This window comes from Phodopus roborovskii, unplaced genomic scaffold (genome assembly GCF_943737965.1).
Source record: "Phodopus roborovskii unplaced genomic scaffold, PHOROB, whole genome shotgun sequence".
In the NCBI taxonomy this organism is placed as follows: Eukaryota; Metazoa; Chordata; class Mammalia; order Rodentia; family Cricetidae; genus Phodopus; species Phodopus roborovskii.
The window spans coordinates 1,979,757-2,002,089 of NW_026125554.1; the positions used below are offsets into that span (position 1 = coordinate 1,979,757).

Consider the following 22,333-nt stretch of genomic DNA (forward strand, 5'->3'; position numbering starts at 1 on the left):
AGTAGGGAGCAGCATGGGGCTCGACACACACATTCCCTCTTGGGAGCATTAGGTTCTGTCTTTGGGGTGAACTAATGTTGCAGATGGGATGTCAGAGCACCTTATTAAAATCAGAAGCTGTCTGACAAATGGGATTTACATAAGACCGAACTAGACTCCCTTAATATAGGTGGCAATGGTGTGACCAGGACAATATATGAGGCCACTGGCAGTGTGTCCTGTAGGGAGCCGTCCCGGCATTCTCCATTACAAGATGGCGCCTGCATACGGCTGGCGTTGAGAGTAAACAAGTCAGTGCGCAGGTGCAGGGTGATTTTCCCTCCCTTGGCCTCTGCCTCTCCCGTGGCGTCATATGGGCCGATGGGCTGCAGCCAATCAGGAGGTGACACGTCCGAGGCGAAGGTTGTAAACCTATATAAGGGTTGGGTTTTGGATGTTTGGGGTCTCCGCTCTGTAAGCTTATGCTCTCCCTCTCAAGATGCATTAAAGCTTTACTGCAGAAGGATCCTGAGTGTGCTGCGTCATTCTTGCTGGCGAGACAGTAGCGCGGGACATTCTCCAGTGTCCAAGATCTAACTCTAATGCACAAACTGACCCATTCTGTATGGAGAAATACCTTGCTCAGCTTAGACACAGTGGTATGGGGGTGGGGAGGTGCCTTGGGCCTTGGTCCTGCCTCAACAAGATGATGGGGCAGACTAGACTTTCTAGGGGAGCAGGTGAGAGGTGGAGTAGGGAGAAGTGGGGGAAGAGAGGAGAAGAGAGGAAGGACTGGGATTGGAGTGTAAAAAAAAAAAACTTTAAAAAGACAAAAATAAATAAATACAATCAGAAGCCACCTGGATGTCTAGGGTTTCAACTCCAGCATTCAGGAGGCAGAATCAAGGGGATATCTGAGTTTGAGGCCAGCCTGGGCTATAGAGTGAGTCCCTATCTCGAAAACAAAACATAACAAGACAAAATCAGAAGCCTTTTAGGACAGGATCCAGATAGTGCAAAAAGGAACCTAAGAAATTGAAAAAAAAAAAATGGCAACCACCCAGGGTCAGGCAGCCATAGGACACTTCAGCAAACAACCCTGAAGAACTTCCACAGACTTGGAACTCTGTCCTGGCAGGGGTGGGGTGTGGCTGGAGGAGGGTCAGTGGGTAGAGGAGGCCATTTCGGGGTCCCTGGGCAGAGCTATGGTGTCTATTGCCCAGATCTAATGAGAAAGTGGGCTGTTTTTAATTTTTATTATCTGTGCTTCATTTATTTCATTGTATTTGTGTGCCATGTTGTGGCTTGCTGGGTGGAGTCCGTTTTCTCCTTCCACCAGGTAATTCCAGGGATTGAACTCAGGCCATTGGGCTTTGTGGCCAGCACCTTCATCCACCACACCATCTCAGCAGTCCTAGATTATTTACATATTAGATTTACTTTTTATTATTCTTAGTTATGTGTATGGGGGTGCATGTGCATGCTTGGTGCCCACAGAGTCTAGAGAGGGTGACCAGTCCCCTGAAACAGGAGCTATAGGTAGTTGTGAGCCACCACGTGGAAACCCAGGTCTCCTTCATGAGCAGCAGATGCTCGTAACTGCTGAACTGCTTCTCTAGCCCCTCTGTTTTCTAAGATAGGGCCTCACTCTGTCGCCTAGGCTGTCCTCAAATCCATGACAATCTTCTGCCTCAGCCTCCCAGTGCTGAGACCTAACTGAATATGGGTTTTAGGGAACAGAAGCCAAAAAAGGGCCATCTCACTGACATCTTTTGTTTTGTTTTGTTTTGAGATAGGGTTTCTCTGTGACTTTGGAGCCTGCCCTGGAACTTGCACTGTAGACCAGGCTGGTCTCAAACTCAAAGAGATCTGCCTGCCTCTGCCTCCCCAGTGCTGGGATTAAGATTCATGTATTATGTACACAGTGTTCTGTCTGCATGTATGCCTGCATGACAGAAGAGGGCACCAGATCTCATTATGGATGGTTGTGAACCACCATGTGATTGCTGGAAATTGAACTCTGGAAGAGCAGCCAGTGCTCTTAACCGCTGAGCCATCTCTCCAGCCCTCTCACTGACATCTTTTTGTACAACATGGGGAAGATGCCTCCTGCTGTGACTTTGACCCAGCTTGGTAGCCAAGTCCCCAGGAGGTGCCCCTTACACAAGGCAGTGGCTTTGCTCTACACTCTGCTGCAGGGACACCAGACACAGACACAGTGAACAAAGCAAAGGTTACTTTTATTGAGGGCTGTCATGAGCAGTTGACGTTGACGGTAGGGGGAGGCCAGGCAGGTCCTAGTCGGTGCTGTTCTCAGGGTCTCTGGGATGGGTATCGGGGTGGTTGTCATGCCTTCGGATAATGGAATTGATCCAGTTTGCGAACTCAGCCACAGGCGCAAAGGCATCTGGGTACAATCCAGACCCACAGCCTCCACGGATGAAGGAGTCGATGCCTTGGACAAGCCTGTTACAGACCAAGGGTCCTCCAGAATCCCCCTGAGGAAGTGTCAAGGTCAGAGGCTGGCCCTCTAGGCACTCCCTTACTCATGTTCCAGGACTGGGAAGTCCTCCCTTGGGTCTGACCACAATCCCTTCTACTGCAAAAAGGTACTTACAAAGCAGATGCCTGCTCTCCGTCGTGGCACCAGCGTGCATACATTTAGACGGCGGCGGCAGAAATTTGTCACCACAGTCACATTGAGCTCTTGGAGCACATTGGGCGTCGGTCGGTTCGTGCCCAGCCTGCCCCAGCCCATGGCTAGGCATCGAGTTCCCTTCACCACACCACGGCCCTGGGCAGGCAGCTGGGCCACCTGCACATTGGTGTTAATGGTGGCTGAGCCATTGAGCTGCGGTGAGGGACAGTGGGTGAGAGAGACTTAGAGCATGAAGGAGTCACAAGGCACATTGGACACTGACTTAGTACCCTGCCACCAAGTGGTAGGAAAGGATAGGAACTGGAGGAAGAAATTAATATTTTCCCCCAGGTACCCCAGAGCCACAGGGTCAGTGAGCAGAGAGGCACAAATAACAGGAGTTTGTTAGTTGAACACTGCCCGGAGCTTTCCATATATTAGCTTTTATGAACCATCACCATCTGGCCAACAGAACCGTTACTCTCACTATGTTCAGTGGGAAATAGGCTCAGAGGCGATAATTGAAGTTGCCTCAGTGTGTCCTTGTTCCCCCAAGAGCCTTCTGCACCGCACCTTCCTCTAGCCTGAACTTCAGGACCTTTGCACCTGAGGCTCAGGCTCTCAGACTCCCAAGCCCACCTGGATGATCACAATGTCATTCACCAGACGAGTGGGGTCAAAGCCATTCTCGAAGATCCGCTGCACAGAGAAGGTCTGTGTAGTGGGCTCCTGTTGCTGCAGGTTGTGGGCCCCCAGCACTACCTGTACTGACCGGAAGTTTCTATGGACAGCAGAGAGGGGAGGAGCTTGAGTGGGAGTCCACACCTGACGTCCCCAGTCTGGCCCACCTGGACACTGAGGACGGGAGGGATGGAGAGGGGACTCACAGGCCATTCACACAGTGGGCTGCCGACATGACGAAGTTCCTGGCGATGAGTGTGGCACCACAGAAGTGACCTCCACGCTGCTGCAGGGACACCATGAAGGGCCAAGCATGTGCCTGGGCTGGCCGGCCACCCACAATCTCTGAGGCCAGCACTGGGCCTAGGGACACACAGGAAGGAAGAGTGAGTCCCAGCCACCGAGCTGTTTGAACCCTCCATGAGAGCTCACAAGGTTGCTGAGGGAAACTGAGGCAGAGAGGATAAAGGACCTGCCCAGGGTGCTCCTGAACTTAAGTCCAAGCACCTCCCTCCTTTCTTCACAGTGGCCTGGCCACTATAAACCCATGACTTTTTCCAAAGTCCTGGGGGAAGTGGGGAAAGACAATGCAGATGGACAACCGGTCAGTGTGTCCATCCATCCTCACTCACCACCCAGGAGCAAGGCCAGCAGCATGGGAGCCAGAATGGGGCTGGATGATTGGCTGGGGATCATGGTGGTGCTGTGCTCTGGTGGCTCTCCACAACCCTACCTAACAGCCACACTTATAGCTGCAGCCAGAGGCCGTTGTATTGCCCCATGCTGGCCGCAGCCCCACTTCCTCCTGGGGGACAGGACGATGTGGGTGGCATAGAGAAATATGTGCCCCCAGGGTCCTCATTCCAGCTCCATACATGCTGCTGAGTATCACTGAAAGTTCAGCAAGCAATCTCTCTCTCTCTCTCTCTCTCTCTCTCTCTCTCTCTCTCTCTCTCTCTTTAATTGGACCTCAGGGCTGGGCAATGGTGGCTCACACCTTTAATCCCAGCACTCTGGAGGTACAGGCAGGCAGATCCCTATGAGTTCGAGACCAGCCTGGACCATTACATCCTTTCACTACATTCAAGGCTACACAGAGAAACCTTGTCTCCAAAAACCAAAAATAAAATAAAATAGGATCTCAAGTAGCCCATGCTGGCCTCAAACTCTTAATTCCTCTACCTCTACCTCCTGAGTGCTGGGATAACAGCTGTGCACCTCCAGGCCCAGCTTGGTGCCCTTTATCCAGCCACTTACATCTGAGGGTCAGCCAATCTCTCTGCCTCAGTTTACCTAGGCATGGTAATAGCAGCAACACATAGTACATTGCATTGTCAAAGGCTCAGGTGCCAGCCTGATTTTTTCTGGGGGTGACAAAGAATGGCTAGATGGATCCTTACTGGAGTCAGTAAAATTGAGGGACATGGAGGCTCTGCCCACCCAATGACAGGTGAGTGTGTGTGTGTGTTTGGGACAAGGTCTCACTCTGTAGACCAAGCTGGCTGGCTGGAACTCACAGAGATCCACCTGCCTCTTCCTCCTCAGTGCTGGGACTAAAGATGTGAGCCCAGCTCAGCCACTAATTTGATGATTGCTCCTCACAATGGGGAATACAGTCCCACCTGACCCCATCAATGCCTAAGCATCCATGAGAAGGAATTGCTGTCCTTGACAGTGGCCAGAGTATGGGTTTCAACTTGGAATCACACAGGGGGAATGCTCTCCTTCAACAATGGAGTCAGGACGCAGGGCCCAACCCCCTACTCTGTGGTCAGCTCCCTTCCCATGTCTTCCAGGAGCTACAGCCGAAGCTGTTGCAAAATCAACGTCCCAGCTCCAGGACAAGGCATGGGGCAAGGGTGTGTGTGTTTGAAACCCAACAGACACAGGCACATGGCCAAGGTGCCAAGACCCAACTCCAGCCAGGCTGGAGGCCTCTGTCCCTAGGACCCCTGTAGGGACAGCTGCTCTCTCTCTCCCATGCAAGCTGGTGACTGCCTGGCTGACTCAAATACACACTAACTGGACTCCCTTCCTTCACACAGTAAGTATCTACTGTATGCATACACCATCCCTTGTCATATGGCAAGGGGTACAGGGCAAACAATTGCCGATTAGAAGACCGTACTTCCCCACAGTTGTACTTATTGAGCACCATCTGTATACTATGCTCACCCATGCTGTGCAGGTTAAGTGTGCCTTTGGTTCATATTCCCAGTCTTCTGCTATGGAACTTCAGGCCCGAAGGAGCCCTCTGTAGCTCGGGTTCTTCCTCGACCCCATTTAGTGTCCCCAGGTCCCAAGATCCCCAGAGTGTACACACACACACACACACACACACACCAGTCTCCACACAAGGATGAGACATTGGGGACCTCTCCGCAGGGGTTGAAGGGATTGAAAAGAGGCTGGGGCTGGCTGGGGTTCAGTGGGCAGTGTGCTCTCCTGGAGCGCATCAAGCCTTGGAGTGGAGGTGCACATATGTCATCGCAGCACTCGAGACGTGGAAGCAGGAAGATCAGGAGCTCGCTCGAGGCCATCTTCAACTATATAGGGAGTTAGAGATTAGCCTGGGCTACATGAAACTGTCTCCCAAAACCAAAGCAATGTTGGAGGAGTAAACCTATGGACTTGGCACAGCGCCACCTGGCGGCACCAAAAGAAGTCAGAGAGCAGCCGCCTCCCACTTCTGAAGGCCCAGTGGCGACACCGCCTGTCTCGCCCTCCAAGGCTGGCTTGTGACCTCCTTCCCTTCTCTCTGTGCTGCCCCTTGCTCCCATATCTGCCCCTTGCTCTTCTGGGTGCCACTCCCCTTGGGTCCCTGGCCCCTGCTCCCGACTTTCCCACTGCCTTCCACCCTGCTTCCTCCACCAGGAAGTTCTCCTATCTGCTTTGACTGGAGCACAACCTCAGGCCCTGAGGCCTGTGAAAAGAGCCAGGTAGCTGGGCATTGGTGGCCACGCCTTTAATCCAGCACTTGGGAGGCAGAGGCAGGCAGATCTCTGTGAGTTCCAGGCCAGCCTGGTCTACAAGAGCTAATTCCAGGACAGCCTCCAAAGTCACAGAGAAACCCTATCCCTGTCTCAAAAAACAAAACAAAACAAAAAACAAACAAAAAAAAAAAAAAAAAAGAAAAGAAAGAAAGAAAGAAAAGAAAGCCAGGTCTTCAAGAAGCCTGGAGCTGGGGGAACACTTTACCAAACCCCACCAGGCACACCTCATCGAGCTCTGGGATGTGTCCAGGGTCCAGCTGGGGAAACTGAGGCACAGAGGTGAGAAGCAACGGGTACTGGATCCAACCCCTGTGGTTCGGGAGTGAGCCTGGCTTCCCTACACTTCTTTCTTTCCCACATAATGGATCCCTGGCCTCCGACACTGGCCACATCCCAGGTTCACACGGGATAAGACAGACAGGAGACAGCTTTTAAATATTTCTCAGATTTATTGAGGTCACATGGAATAGGGGACAGAGCTGGCTCCACTCCAGGGTGTGTGTGGGTGGTATAACAGGAGGAAAAGTCTGGAAAGGACCACTCCACTCCAGATTTTCCCCGCTAGAGCTTGCAAGCCGTCCCTGTGTCTGGCTGTCTGGAGTGCAGAACGGCAGCTCAAGACATAGCGCCCCGCAGCACCGTGTGAATCCAATCCACATACATGGACACCCGGGCAAAGAAATCGGGGAACTGAAGGGAGGCGCATTCCCGGATCACGAAAGAGTCGACTCCATGAAGAATGCCATCGCAGATCAAGGGGCCGCCGGAGTCTCCCTGAGGTACAAGAGGGATCAGTCTCCAGTCAGCCGGGTTGAGGAGACACGGGGAAGAGTCCCGGGGGATGACCAGGAGGTATTTAGTAGCTTCCTGTTGGATTTAGTCTGAGTGGGTCCAGAAGAGAGGAGCAGCACAAACCAAGTACAAAAGAGCCACTTTTCTATCGCAGGGGCCCAAGGCCGGTCCGGGGCTTGGGCTTGCGAGGGGTAGAGACCAGGAGTCAGAATGAGACAGGCAGAGGGCGGGGCCACATCCAGATCCCCATCTTTCTTTTTCATACCCACCGGTCCTCCAGACCCCGGCTGCTCAAAACCCTGTTCTCGCAAAAGCCCCGCCCTCCAGCTCACCCACCTGGGAACAATCAATGCCCTTCCACTAGCCCAGGCATCCCCATCTCCCTATCCGGGACATCCACATCCCCAGGGACTCATAGTCCTCTGGGATCCACCCATCCGCCTCCAGATAACCCCCTCCTCAGAACCCAGATCCCCACCCCCGACCGAGGCACCCCAACCGGATGCCGAACCGCAAGTTCCACCCGAGGTTCCGCCCCACAGACACCGCCCCTGCCCAAGGCCCCGCCCCCACCATAGGCCCGCCCCGTCCCACCTTAGACGCCACCACAGGCCACGCCCCATCAAGGCCACGCCTCCCACGACCCAGCCGTCACTCACGAAGCAAATGCCAGCTGCCCTCCGTGGTACCAGTGTGCACACGTTGTGTTCCCGGCACAGGAAGGTGACCACCGTGACGTTCAACTCCTGCAGCACTCGTGGCGTGGGCGCGCTGGTGCCCAGGCGGCCCCAGCCCATGGCCAGGCATTGGGTGCCCTGGGTCAGCGATTGGCCCTGCTGGGGCAGAGAGGCCACCGCCACCTTCTCGCCCAGGGAGGCTGGCCGGTTCAGCTGAAGAAAAGAAGATGTGAAGACCTGTCCCCACCCGCCACCCTGGGAACCTAACGTCTCTTTCCGGCCTTTACACTTAGAGAACAACTTCCAGCCGGACTGGCGAGATGGCTCAGTGGTTAAGAGCACTGGCTGCTCTTCCAGACATCCTGGGTTTAAATCCCAGAAACCACATGGTGGTTCACAGCCATCTGTAGAGGAATCTGATGCCTGTACTGGAATAAAGTAGTACATGCAGACAGAGAGCACTCATATACATAAAATAATAAAATCTTTAAAAAAAAAAAGCAAAAATCGAATACAGAGCTTCAAAACTTCGTTGGTGAACGGTCCCAGCTCTTCAGGCAAAACTTTCTGGAAAGAGCTGTTGATTTGAACACCATGATGCTGAGCGAAGGTATCAGGCGGGGAGGCTGAGTGTTGAGGCTGAGTGTTGTACAGCCTCCATTAACCCTATTCATGACCCAGACCCTAATTCAGGCTCAGTTTCCCTTCTAACGAAACCCTGATCATAACCCTAACCCTAATATTAGACCTAATCCTAGCCTTAGCCTTAACCCTAACCCCAGCCACCAAGACAGGAAACACAGACTGGCAGAAGCTGAAAGAGAGACCCCAGCCCCACAGGTCCTAACATAGCATAGGAGGTGCTTCCTCCGAGTCTTCTACAGGAATGAACCCCCAGCGCACCAACCTACCTTAACAAGCAGCACATCATTGAGATTCTCCTCGGGGTTGTAGTTGTTCTGGAAGACCTGCGTGATGGTAAATTTCTGCTGCTCAGGCTCCTGCCTTTGCAGGTCGTGGGCACCCAGCACCACCGTCACGAGCTGCCAAGGGCTGTGGAGCCAGGATTGTGGGATTTTGTCACAGGGACCCAGACCCTCTCACATGCTACCAAGTGCTTTACTCCTGACCCCGCCCCCAGCCCCTCATTGGGGATTCTAGGCTGGGGCTCCACCCTGACCACACCCCCCAGGCCCTCACTGGGAGATTCTAGGTGAAAGAGAAATGCATTGTTAGTGGTAGTCTCCTGGAAAAGAAACTGGGGCAGAGCCAAGGCAGGTATAGAGTGGATTGGCAGGGCACCCAGCCGGGGCTATGATGTCAGCTCAGTCCCGCAGCCCCCTCACTGTCGCCTGGATGCTGTATTCACATGTCCTGCAGGCAGTGGGCAGCAGTTAGCACGAAACTCGGGTGGATCAGAGTGCCACCACAGAAGTGGCTCCCAGGGGACCTGCTCAGCTGCAGGGACGCCATATAAGGCCGAGAATGGGGCTGAGCCTCGTGCCCACCCACAATCTGGGAGGCCTGAACTGCGCCTAGGGGAGAAAGGTGTCAGGACCACAGCCTGAAGGTTCTGGTTCTGGCTATGAATGCCTCAGTCTGTGCCTGGGGAGAGTTGGGGGACCTGGCTTGAATCTATGGCTATTATTTTGTTATTTTGAGATAGTTTATCACTCTGTAAACCAGGCTGATCTTGAACTCAGAAATCCAATCCTTCTGCTTTAGCCTTTGCTAGGATTAAACACATGTACCACTAAGCCCAGCTTCTGTAATTTTCTGGGTTCTGAAGCAAGGGTCTCTGAGTGGCATAGTCATAGAGACTTCTAAGAAAACCCGATCAAGGGGCTGAAGCTGGGCTGTGGCTCGGTGGGCAGAGTGCTTGCTCGGCATGCACAAAGCCATGGAATCAACCTATCTCCAGCACCATAGAAACCCTGCTTGTTACCCAAGGATCAGGAGTACAAAGTCATCATCAATTGACTATAAAGTGAGTTTAAGGCCAGTCTGGGCTACATGAGGGCCTGTTTGGGGGGGGGGAGGACAAACAAACCATAAAATAGAAGGAATACTGATTCAAAATGAATAGGCTTCTCCCTTTTCATCTTTTCTGTTCCAAGCATTTAGCCAAGGGGTGTCTTGGTCTTCCCAGCTGTGCCAGGAGGGTGCTGGTTGGTGAACAGGGCCCCACTCACCACCGAAGACCAAGGCAAGCAGGAGGAAGGGATGAACCCAGCTGAGGGATTGGTGGCTTCCAGCCATGGTCAGAGGCTCCTGGCCTGCTGCTTGCTGAGCCTCTCTTATAACCCAGGTCTATGGGAGCCGTTGAACAGTGGCTGAAGGCTGGGTTGGGTATCCCACTTCCTCCTTCCAGTTTGGGGGCCCAGGAGAGTTTGCAGTGAGGCAGGCAGGATGCAGAAGTCTCTCTGGAGACAGGGGGAACCAGCTGCCACCACACGCTACATGCTCAGGCTCCGACCGACCCACAGAGCCCTGTGACCTGATTGATTATGTCCCGCCTGGGTTTTCTCCTTAATGTGGTGGTGGTGGTGGTGGTGTGTGTGTTCATTTTAATCAAGGTCTCATGTATCTCAGGCTGGCCTTGAACTTCTGATCCTCCTGCGTGATGGGATGGCAAGTGTGTGCTTTCATACTGGGATAATTTCCTATTTTTTCTCTCGTTTTTTTTTCTTATTCTTTTTTAAACATTTTTTTCTGATTGTTTCTCTATACATAAATTTTTATTTACTTACTTACTATTTTGCACAGGCATATGTGTAGATACACACGCATATAGAGGCTTGAGGATGACACAAAATTTTTCCTCAGTGATTCTCCACCATATACACTGAGGCAGGGGCTCTCCCCATGGCTTCAGTTAGCCACTTCACTAGCTTGCTCGTTGTTGAGGGCTTGGGGGTGATCTCTGTCTTTACTGGCTCTCCTCTCATGAGCACTTTACCCACTGAGCTGTCTCTGAGCCCCCTCCCCTTCCCACCACCATCCTTTATTAAATCCCAGGCTAACCCAGAACTCACATCCATCCTCCTGTCTCTACTTTTCATGTACTGGGATTGCAAGGCAAATAAATTCATTTTTTATAAAATAGTCTAAACCCAAAGAATGCTGGGATATAGCTAATGGTGGGAAGGATGGAATGTTTGTCTGGTATGTGTGAGGACCTGGGTTCCATCCCAGAAGTATAAAAATTAATTCTTTCTTACATGCATTGTTCCCGTGTGTGTGTGTGTGTGTGTGTGTGTGTGTGTGTGTGTAAGAGGAGGTCTCTCAGAAGTCAATTCTCTCCACCCACCATGTGAGTCCCTAGTAGTGAACTGAGGTCCTTGGGTTTGGCGGCAAGCGCCTTTCCTTCCCCACTGAGCTACCTCAGCAGCCCATAAATAAAGAAGTGAATTAATTAAATTAAATTAAAAGAATGAACCACATGAAGAGTGCTTTTTTTTTTTTTTTCCCCTGGCAGACTGGTAAAAAGAAAAAGGGAAAAGAAGAGGTTGTGTGGTTTAGTGTTGAAATGAAGCCGGGGCTGGAAGAGGTCCAAGAGGTTCCGGGACTTGCCTCTCTGTTCTCAGACTTCTTACACAACACAACGGCTGGAATGACCCAGAGCTGGTTCAGAACAACAGCACCATGTGAAGTCTCCCTCATCCCAACCCTCATCCCACTTGGTCTCAGGACCCTGAGCCACCAGCATCTTCTGCCCTTCAGGAAGAATACCTGCTGCCCTCGTCTGGTGATGTCTGATGCCAGGCTCTGGAGCCACAATGCATCCTGTCCTGGTGAGAGCTGAGTGGACCTCTGAGATCTGTCTATTTTTTTCTCTGACTATTTTGAGACAGGGTCTCATGTACAGCAGGCTGGCCCACAACTCACAGATGTATGCTTGCCTCTGCCTCCTGAGTGCTATGGTTAGGACGTATGAACTTTGACCCTCCTGTTTCAGCCTCCTGGCTATTGGGATAGCTAGACTCTTCAACTAGGCCATATGTCCACCAGAGCCCATCTTTCCCATCTCCACATGGAAAGCCCACCCTGGAAGATCCAAAGTACCTCTCCCCACTCATCCCTTGAGACCACAGAGATTGCCACAGCTTCCTCCCAGGACTGTCAGTTAGGGGCCTTCTTTCAACACTAGAATTCCTAAGAGGTCACCCAAGCTCCTCCCTTACTGACAGGAAAACAGGCCCAGAGCTTGTCTAGGTGTCTCTGTCCCACTTTGGGCTTCTCTGCCTCTGGCCCCTGAAGCTGGAACATTTTCACAACCGTGTAGGACTTACCTGTGCCCTGTGGCCCAGGTACTGTGGCCAAGGGCTGCCCCTGGGGGATCGGTCCCTTTCCATGGACATTGGTGGATGGCGATGCCCTTGAGGCTGCATGGACCACTTTTACCATCTTCTCTGTCATTCGTTTGTTTCCCCTCTCTCTCTTCCTTTTTTTGAGACAGGGTTGGTTTCTCTGTGTATCCCTGGCTGCCCTGGAACTCACTCTATAGACTAGGCTGTCATCAAACCCATAGAGATCCGCCTACCTCTGCCTCCTGAGTGATGGGATTAAAGGCATGCACCACCTTGTCCGGCTCATTTGTTTGTCTTTTTTTGAAACAGCCCTGGCTGACCTGGAACTCTGTAGCCTAGGTTGGCCTCAAACTCAGATCTGCCTGCCTCTGCCTCTGTAATAGTGGGATCAAAAGTGTACATTCCTTCATTTGTTCCTTTGTTTGTTTTGGCTTTTTTTTTTTTCCAAGACAGTGTTTCTCTGTAGCTTTGGAGCCTGTCCTGGAACTCACTCTGTAGACCAGGCTGGCCTTAAACTCACAGAGATCCACCTGCCTCTGCCTCCCGAGTGCTGGGATCAAAGGCGTGCGCCACCACCGCCCTGCCTCATTTGGTTGTTTTTAAGGCAAACTCCAACTCTTCAGATCAGGTTAACCTGAGACTATGTAGCTCAGGCTAGCCTGAAACTCACAGCAACACTACCTTGCCTTCCTGGGTGTGGAAATGACAGGCTCGGACCACCACACAAAATATTTTTGGTTTGGTTTTGAGACAGGGTGTCACTCTGTGGCCCAGGCTATATTGGCACTCACAACAATTCTCCTGCCTCCCTCATCTGCCCAAGAGCAGTATACCGGCAAGGCAGGAGCATTTCTGTGTGTGGCCATCAGGCCTGGGGCGCTCCATATTCACGTGGAAACGGAAAACGTGGGTTGAGGTTGAGTCTGAAAAAGCATGAGTCAGTTTGGGAAAAACATTGTGACTGACAGGAGTAACACTGGGGAGTGCAGGTGCCGGTAGAGCAGGGAGGACTTGGTGGGAGCAAAGCAGGGTGCACGTGCTCGGTGACTGCAGCCCTCTGTGCAGCGGCGTTCAGATGGACCTTGCATTTATTTCCCTTTTCTTATTTTTTTACATGTGTGCCTGTGGGGTGCCTGTATGCTCCTGTGCACTATGAGCTGTGCACTTTGGTTTTGTTTTTTGAAACAGGGTCTCACTATGTAGCCCTGGCTGGTCTGGAACTCATGGAATCTCTCTACCTCTGTCTCCCAAGTGGCTGGGATTACAGATGTACACAGCCACCCCCAGTCTCTCCTCGGCTTGTACTTGCCTACTAGGTGAGGATCAGGGATCATCCACTCATCCTCTACCCAAGGCTGGGGTAAGATATGACACTATGGCTGGCTTTTTATGTGGGTTCTGGACATTCGAACTCAGGTCCTTATGCTTGTAGCATGCACTTTACAGACGGAGCCATCTCCCCAGCCTCCTTTTTTTTTAAAAAAAAAAAAAAATTATTATTTTAAGACAAGGTCTTACTGTGTAGCCCAGGGGTCTCAAGTGTCTGTCAAGGGCCTGATGTATATAGTAAGCATTAAGTAAGCAGCTTACTCATTATACTGATGGAATGATTTCCTAAGTCCTCTGTGCCCATCTGGGATAGGGTGGGGTCAACCAGTGGCGATCTTACAGGGCTGCCTCTGTAGAGCGGAACCGGTTGCAAACAGCAAGCGCTATGTATGTGTACATTATAATCATTTATCCTCAAGGCACCAGCTGTACAGGGTCAGGAGGGTGAGGCGGGCCTCGAGGTTGGACGAGGGCAGCCCCTTCACCCTGGTGTCATTGTCTCTTTTCGCTCAGGCACCCAGGGACCTCACCATGGAAACGGACTCCAGCGAGCCGCAGGCCCGAAGATGTGGGGGCCCGAGGACTCGGAGACCGTGAGACGCAGGGAGACGATTGGGGGCCGCGGGACTTCGCCTTCCTCACACTCCGCGCGCCCCTGGGTCCCCGAGACCACAGAGAGTGCGTACAAGGGGCGGGCAGGGACCCGGATTGCGATCCGGGGAGGACCCTGAGACCCTGAGACCCGCAGAGCCGGAGGCGGAGGCGCCCGAGCCGGGGGCGGGGCCGGGGCGGAGCCCGAGAGGGCTGCAGAGCGCTCAGACAAAGAGCCCGCGCGCCTCTCCGGGCCTCGCGTCCCTCCCACGCGGGGCCCTGGCTTTGTGTCCGTGCTTTGCAGCCGACTCCACCCTCCCTGCCCGAGCCAGGTGAGCGAGCCGGGAGCACGCGCGGGGGCTGCAGCACCCCCCCTCCCCCACATACCCCTCTTCCTCTCCAGCCTCAGTTTCCCCGGGCCACTTGTCTAACCCTTGTCTTCCCACCTGGGAGTCCATCTGCACACCTTCTGGTCTCCAGCGCTCCTTTTGTCCCCCTGAAACCTCGGCCTACAGCGCCCGTGTCACCATGATTGCTGTGAAGGAGAAGAATAAAACGCCGAAGGACAGCATGACGCTCTTACCTTGCTTTTATTTCGTGGAGGTGAGTGAGGGGGGCACGGAGACAGGTCTTCGTGGCGTGGAGCTTCTGAGACCGTCCCCTCCACGCTACGGGGACAGGAGCCTGCACCGCGGAACCTGGGCACCTGGAGCTGGGATGGGGATAAGGCTGGGTCCAAGGACCAGGGCTCTGCAGGTCGAGTAGGAGTACCAGAGACTCAGAAGGGTTCTTTAGGCTGGGAGCAGATCAGGGAAAATGCTAGGATAGTGGGCTTTCTTTTAAGGACATGGGTGAAAAGGGGTGCATGGTGGTGAACAAGCCCCAACTGGTGAGGGTGGATCTGGACACTTGGTCCTACAGCACCTTGGGTGCATCTAAACCCTCTTCTGCTATGATTGTGTGGCTCTGTGCTCCCCCACCCCCACCTCCAGGCCACAGCTCCCCAAGGCTAGTCAGTTGTGGTGGAAAACTGAGGGGGGTCTAAAAATAGAAGACGATAAATGCATTCACAAGGTGCATACTAATTGTGGAGGATGGCGTTTTTCTCTGAATGACAGGATTCTGGTGGGGGACAGAGTGTGAGCTAGGCAAGGTTCCACAAGCCCTGTGTCCCCAAAGGGGATCCTTTCCCAGCAGGTGACCCTGTTTGGGCCTCAGAGCAATTGGGGGAATGCTTAAGTCTCAAGATGGCATTTAAGTGTGACAATAGATTAGCCCAGTCCAAAGCTTTGCCCAGCCCCTCACTGGGCAAATCCTTCCAGAAATTGATTACAGCTATTTTTTTCTTGCTCATTTAAAATTATTTTTTAATGTATTTAGTGCTGCCAATAGAATCCAAGGTCTGGATCTTATCAGACCTGGGTTCCACCCTGACCACGCCCCCAGCCCCTCACTGGGGAGTCTAGGTGGGACTCCACCCTGACCATACCCCAGCCCCTCATTGGGGGGGTTCAAGCAGGGCTCCACCTTGACCACGACCCCAGCCCCTCACTGGGGGATTCTGGGTAGGGGCTCCACCCCTAAGCCAGGACCTCAGCCTCAATCTGGTTGTCTGGGTTTAGGAGCTCACATCCATCCACAGAGTGTAGGATGGACAGCAGGTGTCTTCCTCCATTTCTCCATTCCCTGGGCTGGAAGCTTACTGGGGTCCCTGTGGCCTCACCCTGCTATACCTGACTTACAGGCACACCCAACTATGCCCACCTTGCTGTGTGGTGCTGGGGACTTGAACCTGGATCCTGGCAACTATAAGTGTTCTTCCCCTAAGGAGGATTTCCTCTAATTTTATTATTATTATAAGGCTTTCCTCTTCAACATAAGATCTTTTAAAATAAGGTTTTTGAATATTTGTTTAGTGTGTGTACGCGCGTGCGCACGCACGCGCGACAGAGAGCCACGCGTGTTTCTGTGCATGTGCACAATGTGGCTAGAGCATGGCGGTCAGAGGACAACTTTCGGGAGTCGATTCTTCATTTCTACCATGTGGATCCAGGGATTTTGATGACACTCAGTTATGCTTAGCAGCAAGTACCTTTACATGCTGAGCCATCTTGCTCGCCTTATATGAGGTGTTTTGTACAGGGAGAACTTGACTTAGCAAAGCACACAAGGTACCCTGACCCTTCTCCCTGCTGTGTAGTACTCCATCCCCACACCAGGACACTTCCTTGTTTCTGAACCTACATTATCTCATAGACCTGGATGAGCCTGCATTGTTTCCCCCAATGGAGGGGGCAGGCTGAGGACTCCTAGAAGAATGGATACTGGGAAAGGGATAGCTTGTTTCATTTCTTTTGAGGCTGGTTCTCTTTAAGTAGCCCAGGTTGATCCAGAGCTCAGAGTCACAGCCTCCTAAATGCTAGGGTGACAGGCATGTGTCACCATTCCAGGCAGAGGGAAGTGCAGAATTTCACACACCCTGCTGTGTTTGCCCACATTGGCACCAACACCCTATGTGAGCAGCAGATCTTAACCAAAGCGTGGGCCTAAGGCTGTCTTCACTCAGCTGTTGCTTCGTGTTAAGTACAAATGCTTGTGTCCCTTTCTTGGGATTGTGGCTGCAAATGGAAATCTTGCAAATGGAAAACCCCATGTGGAAAAAAGCACTTAGGGGCTGAGGGGGCAGCAGTGCTAAAGGCTGCTGCTGGAAAGCCTGACCACCTGAGTTCTATCCCTGGGGCTGGCACAATGCAAAACTGAGATGATTCCCACAGCGGCCCTGACTTCCTCACCCAGGGTGATGGTGGCACATGCCTTTAATCCCAGCACTAACAGAGAGATCCTGTATCAGAAAGAAACAGGGGAAGGGGTTGTGGGAGAGGGCAAGGGGATTTATTACCTCACCTGACACAGGCTGGCCACAGCCCAGTGGAGTATCACCTGTATGAGGTGTTTTAAAATTGTGGGGCACACTCTTCCTGTGACCCACTGAACACTGAAATTCAGACAGTGCAAAATGGAACAGTCCTGCATGTGTATTCAGCATCATTATATACTGAGTATATAGCAGGCTTTCTTTTCAGCCACCAACCAGCTCCCAAATGACGACACGGTGGAGACGCATATTAATCACGAATGCTTGGCCTTATGTTATGCTTGTTCCACTAGGTTTTTTGTTTGTCTGTTTGTTCGTTTTTTTTGAGACAGGCTTTCTCTGTAGCTTTGAGCTTTGGAGCCTGTCCTGGAACTCACTCTGTAGACCAGGCTGACCTCAACCTTACATAGATCTGCCTGTTTCTTTCTGCCTCCCACTAGCTCTTAGAACGTAATCTAACCTTTTTCTCTTCATCTGTGTTGCTGTGGGGCTTCTTACCTTTCTTTCCTTCTGTATGACCTACTCCATGTCTGTCTGTCTGGCCCCAGGCATCCCCCTTTCTTTCCCTCTCATCCTCTCTCTCCCCTTCACTCTCCTCCTGTTTATCCTCTCTGCCTGCTAGCTCCACCTATCTCTCTCTACTGTCTAGTTATTTGCTGTTCATCTTTTTATTAGACCAATCAGGTACCTTAGGCAGGTCAGGTGAAGCAGCAACACATCTTTATATCGGTAAGCAAATGCAGAATAAACAAATGTAACACATCGTTAACCTGAGCCAACGTGGTCTCAGTTAGCTCAGACTGGCCTCAGATTTTCTATGTAGCTGAAGCTAGCCTCGAACTCCTGATCCTTCTGCTCAGTGCTGGGACTTCCTGCATGCCAGACTAGCACTTTACCACTGAGCCCCAGCTCCAATATCTATTAATTTACTGAATTAGGGTTTGAGTATATAGCCCTGACTTTGCCTCTGTCTTCCAGGTGCTGGGACTAAAGGTATGCACCACCACCCTGTCCTGATTAAGTAATCTTTATGTTTATAGCTGTTCACCATGAGCCCTACACACATGCAGAAGCCTGTGGAGGCTAGAAGAGGACATAGAAACCCCTGGGATTAGATTTACAGAAGGCTGTGGGTGCTGGGAATTGAACCCGGACCCTCTGGAAGAGCAGGGAACACTCTTAACTGTTGTAATTTCTCTCTCTCTCTCTCTCTCTCTCTCTCTCTCTCTCTCACACACACACACACACACACACACACACACACACACACGAGTTGTTTTTTGAGACAGGGTTTCCCCTGCGTATCAGCCCTAACTGTCCTGAAACTTGCTTCATAGACCAGGCTGAACTTGAACTCACAGAGAACCACCTGCCTGTGTCTTCTGAGAGCTGGAATGCACCACCACAGCTCAGTCCTATGAATTCCTTTTTCACTGCTAGGGAAACTGAGGCATACAACTGACCCCAGGCAGTTGCTACCCATTTCATTCATGTTCTTCAGACTTCTTGTACAATAGGAAATCAATACATGCTCCTTAACCCGAGGGTGACTGCCCATACTCAGCACTCAGGAGGTGGTGGCAAGAGGGCCAGATTACCATCCTCAGCCACATCATGAGTTTGAGGCCAGCTTGGGACATGAGATGCTTTATAAATGAGTAAATAAATTGAATGCTCCTTTGACATTAATGAAGCTTCCTCAATCTACTTTTCCAGGTCCCTTCAGTGACAGTTATTTCCCTGTCTGTGCCCCAAGGACCCTGCTTTCAGGAGCCATGGCTCCTTACTCTTTGGAAGGGAGCAGTGGCATGGGCATCATAGCCCAGGTGGTGGGGACATAAGCCTGGTTGGTACAGAGGACTCAGGCATGAGTGAGGGAAGGGCCTTAGCATCAGCCACACACTGGGTGCCATTTGAGGCTGCATAGTGGATGGGTAATGGAAGATGGGGTAGGGAAATGCCACTGGGGAAGCTGCTCCAAGGAAGGTTGGCAAACAGAGCTGACTAAGTAAGCCTGGTTAAGGAACACTGGAAAGGAGAGGGCTAGGAGCAGAAACCAAAGGGGGCTGTAGAGAGAATTAGAAATATATGCATTGTATATGTAGGATGAATGGATGGATAGAAAAGATGAGTCAGTCAACAATGGATTGATGAGTGCTTGGGTGGGTGGATGGGCGAGTGGATGGTTGAGTGGATGGATAGGTGGGTGGTTGGTTGGGTGGATGGGTGGGTGGGTAGAAGATGGATCTGAATGTTGAGGAAGCCCTTGTGTGGCTGAACCATTTCGTGGGTGTGGAATGGCTCTTCCCTCTTACTGTGTTGCTGGGCTGCAGAAATGAGTGTGTGAATCTGTCATGCTAAGGCTATTGTGGGATAGTCAGTGACCCAGACCATCATCTGTCCCCCACAAGCTGCCTATTGTGGCTTCTTCCATTGTATCCTTATACTTCCTGGAGCTGACTGACCTATTCAAGCCGGCCAAAGTGGGCTTCCAGTGCTATGACCGCTCGCTGTCCATGCCCTACGTGGAGACCAATGAGGAACTGATCCCACTGCTTATGCTCCTGAGTCTGGCCTTCGCGGCACCTGCAGCCTCTGTGAGTAGCCTGTGCCAGGGTCCCAGGTGCTTGGGTCCCTCACTATGACCCCACCTGACCGCTTGTCCTGGGGGGGGAGCAGATCATGGTCGGCGAAGGCATGGTCTACTGCCTGCAGTCCCAGCTGTGGGGCCGCGGCCTAGGGGGCACAGAGGGCAGTATCAATGCGGGTGGCTGCAACTTCAACTCCTTCCTCCGTCGCACAGTGCGCTTTGTAGGTGAGTGACTGTGAGGCTTCCTGACCCTTCCTTCATGCCCACATGGGGGTTATGGGAACACCCCACCCCCTGCTCCCATCCCCTGGCCTGGCCTGGCCCTCTCGCCCTCAGGTGTTCACGTGTTTGGCCTGTGTGCCACGGCTCTGGTGACGGACGTCATCCAGCTGGCCACCGGCTACCACACACCTTTCTTCCTAACTGTCTGCAAACCCAATTACACTCTGCTGGGTACTTCCTGTGAAGCGAACCCTTACATCACTCAGGATATCTGTTCTGGCCACGATACCCATGCCATCTTGTCAGCACGGTGAGCCATACCCCCCCCCAAGTCCTACAGTGGGACTATCACAATCCCCTACTCTAGTGGCCTTGGGGAAACAGGCTGCCCCCAGACCAGCGAATTGGGTTGACACTGTGTCTCTTGCAGGAAGACCTTCCCATCTCAGCATGCCACTCTGTCGGCCTTTGCTGCTGTTTATGTGTCGGTAAGAGCGAGCCCCCAATGCTGTAACTTGTGCCCATCTGTGAGCAGTAGCTACAACCTGCCCCTGCCTACCTTTTGGCCCAGATGTACTTCAATTCAGTCATCTCGGATACTACGAAGCTTCTGAAGCCCATCCTTGTGTTCGCCTTTGCCATTGCTGCCGGCGTCTGTGGCCTCACACAGATCACTCAGTATCGCAGCCATCCTGTGGATGTCTATGCTGGTTTTCTTATTGGTGCTGGCATCGCTGCCTACCTGGTGAGGGTGGGGTTGACAAGGAGGAGGTCTTCTGAGGGAGGAGGCTGGCTGGCCACCAATGGGATTTGAGCCGGGAGGCTGAGTAGCAAGAGCATCCCTCTGAGGGAGGAGGCTTCTCCCCAATTCTGCATGCTCCCATCAGCCACAGAATGCTGGTGCCTCCCTGTGGCCTGCAGGCACTCACTCCTGCTGGACAGCCAGCCTCATGGGAGTCCTTATCATTCCTAGGCCTGCCACGCAGTGGGCAACTTCCAGGCACCACCTGCAGAGAAGGTGCCTACGCCAGCTCCTGCAAAGGACACCCTGCGGGTGCTGACACAGCGTGGCCATGAGTCCATGTGTCAGCAGAACAAGTCTGTCAGCACAGACGAGCTGGGCCCTCCTGGGAGGCTGGAGGGTGTGCCAAGGCCTGTGGCTCGAGAGAAGACATCTCTCGGCAGCCTCAAGCGGGCCAGCGTGGATGTGGACCTGCTGGCCCCACGAAGCCCCATGGGCAAGGAGGGCATGGTCACCTTCAGCAACACACTCCCCCGTGTGAGCACACCTTCGCTGGATGACCCTGCGCGGCGCCACATGACTGTCCACGTGCCCCTCGATGCCTCCCGTTCCAAGCAGCTGATCAATGAGTGGAAGCAGAAATCACTGGAGGGCCGTGGCCTGGGGCTGCCTGATGAGGGTAGCCCAGTGCACCTGCGGGCTCCAGCAGAACCCATGGCAGAGGAAGAAGAGGAGGAAGAAGAGGAGGAGGAAGAGGAAGAAGAGGAAGAGGAAGGGCCTGTGCCACCCTCACTCTACCCTACTGTTCAGGCTCGGCCAGGGCTTGGGCCCCGAGTCATCTTGCCTCCAAGGGCAGGGCCCCAACCCCTTGTGCACATCCCTGAGGAAGGAATGCAGGCTGCAGCTGGCTTGTCACCCAAGAGCAGCTCCTCAGTGCGGGCTAAGTGGCTGTCAATGGCTGAGAAGGGAGGTGCCCCAGTGGCTGTGGCTCCATCCCAGCCACGGGTGGCCAACCCACCTAGGCTACTACAGGTCATTGCCATGTCCAAGGCAGCAGGGGGCCCCAAGGCAGACACAGCCTCATCCTCCAGTGCCAGCTCCGATTCTTCACAGTACCGCTCCCCATCAGACCGTGACTCTGCCAGCATTGTCACCATTGATGCACATGCACCCCACCACCCAGTGGTACATCTGTCCGCGGGCAGCACACCATGGGAGTGGAAGGCCAAAGTGGTGGAGGGTGATGGCTCTTACGAGCTTGGAGACCTGGCACGTGGCTTCCGAAGCAGCTGCAAACAGTCTGGCATGGGTCCAGGGTCTCCAGTCAGTGATGTGGACCAGGAGGAGCCCCGTTATGGGGCTGTTGCTACTGTCAACCTGGCCACTGGAGAGGGTCTGCCCCCACCAGGGGTAAGTGACAGTGCCCTGGGCACTGGTAGCAGGGAATCTACCCTGAGGCGCCAGGTGGGCGGGCTAGGGGAGAGGGAAATGGAAGCTGAGGCAGAGAGTTATTACAGGAGGATGCAGGCCCGCAGATACCAGGACTAAGCCTGGCAGACAGACCTCAAGAGTGGAAGGGCTGGGAGCATCTGTAAGGCACCAATAAAAAGGCTGAAAGTGACAATATTATGTAGTCTGGATGGTCCTTAACCATTAATGGGAAGGCACAGGGTTAGTTTCCAGAAGCCCTGGATCTCTCCACCTTGTCCCTTCTGGTTGTTTTTTGAGGGTTCCCATATGTATAGCTTTGGAGCCGTTCCTGGAACTTGCTCCTGGAGGCCATGCAGACTCTGAAGATCAGGCTACCTCCTGTTCCATGTAATTATAATTAGCTCAGGATGCTATCTGCCCCAAATCCAAGACCCCAAGCCCTCCAGTCCTCAAAGACAGGCAGACATGCAAGACACAGGCGTT

General features: G+C 52.8%; 3 protein-coding genes across 4 annotated transcripts; 1 reads left to right on the forward strand and 2 right to left on the reverse strand.

The window, feature by feature from the left end:
• Nucleotides 1-2,276: 2,276 nt before the first annotated feature.
• On the reverse strand, nt 2,277-4,026 carry LOC127216810 (neutrophil elastase). Its single transcript, XM_051177675.1, has 5 exons — nt 3,931-4,026; nt 3,505-3,661; nt 3,257-3,398; nt 2,597-2,830; nt 2,277-2,477 (listed from the first exon to the last, which is right to left on the reverse strand). The coding sequence occupies exons 1-5, from the start codon at nt 3,992-3,994 to the stop codon at nt 2,277-2,279; spliced, it is 798 nt and encodes a 265-aa protein (XP_051033632.1). The 5' UTR covers nt 3,995-4,026.
• Nucleotides 4,027-6,720: 2,694 nt separating this feature from the next.
• LOC127216656 (myeloblastin) lies at nt 6,721-14,559 on the reverse strand. Of its 2 annotated transcripts, none has more exons than XM_051177449.1 (5): nt 14,437-14,559; nt 9,130-9,295; nt 8,672-8,813; nt 7,743-7,973; nt 6,721-7,065 (listed from the first exon to the last, which is right to left on the reverse strand). In XM_051177449.1, the coding sequence occupies exons 2-5, from the start codon at nt 9,231-9,233 to the stop codon at nt 6,907-6,909; spliced, it is 636 nt and encodes a 211-aa protein (XP_051033406.1). In that variant the 5' UTR covers nt 9,234-9,295; nt 14,437-14,559; the 3' UTR covers nt 6,721-6,906. The 2 variants fall into 2 exon arrangements, with proteins under 2 accessions (XP_051033406.1, XP_051033405.1); XM_051177448.1 differs by lacking the exon at nt 14,437-14,559 and adding an exon at nt 9,953-10,019.
• Nucleotides 14,477-22,045, forward strand: Plppr3 (phospholipid phosphatase related 3). The gene is made up of 7 exons (XM_051177445.1): nt 14,477-14,593; nt 19,277-19,462; nt 19,545-19,680; nt 19,792-19,987; nt 20,108-20,165; nt 20,249-20,422; nt 20,651-22,045. Exons 1-7 carry the CDS (start codon nt 14,519-14,521, stop codon nt 21,965-21,967), a joined length of 2,142 nt encoding a protein of 713 aa, XP_051033402.1. The 5' UTR covers nt 14,477-14,518; the 3' UTR covers nt 21,968-22,045.
• The last annotated feature ends 288 nt before the right edge of the window (nt 22,046-22,333 follow it).

Bases quoted from the DNA above. Each gene is read 5' to 3' on its own strand.
- Plppr3 (XM_051177445.1), top strand. From the start codon at position 14,519: ATGATTGCTGTGAAGGAGAAGAATAAAACGCCGAAGGACAGCATGACG. The intron at 20,166-20,248 runs GTAAGAGCGAGC...CTTTTGGCCCAG, and splicing joins TTGCTGCTGTTTATGTGTCG to ATGTACTTCAATTCAGTCAT. The intron at 20,423-20,650 runs GTGAGGGTGGGG...TATCATTCCTAG, and splicing joins CTGGCATCGCTGCCTACCTG to GCCTGCCACGCAGTGGGCAA.
- LOC127216656 (XM_051177448.1), bottom strand. From the start codon at position 10,019: ATGGCTGGAAGCCACCAATCCCTCAGCTGGGTTCATCCCTTCCTCCTG. The intron at 9,296-9,952 runs GTGAGTGGGGCC...TTTCTCCCCTAG, and splicing joins GCTTGCCTTGGTCTTCGGTG to GCGCAGTTCAGGCCTCCCAG. The intron at 7,066-7,742 runs GTGAGTGACGGC...CTTGTACCTCAG, and splicing joins GGGCAGCTGGCATTTGCTTC to GGAGACTCCGGCGGCCCCTT.
- LOC127216810 (XM_051177675.1), bottom strand. From the start codon at position 3,994: ATGATCCCCAGCCAATCATCCAGCCCCATTCTGGCTCCCATGCTGCTG. The intron at 3,662-3,930 runs GTGAGTGAGGAT...GTGTGTCCCTAG, and splicing joins GCTGGCCTTGCTCCTGGGTG to GCCCAGTGCTGGCCTCAGAG. The intron at 3,399-3,504 runs GTGAGTCCCCTC...TGCTGTCCATAG, and splicing joins GCCCACTGTGTGAATGGCCT to AAACTTCCGGTCAGTACAGG.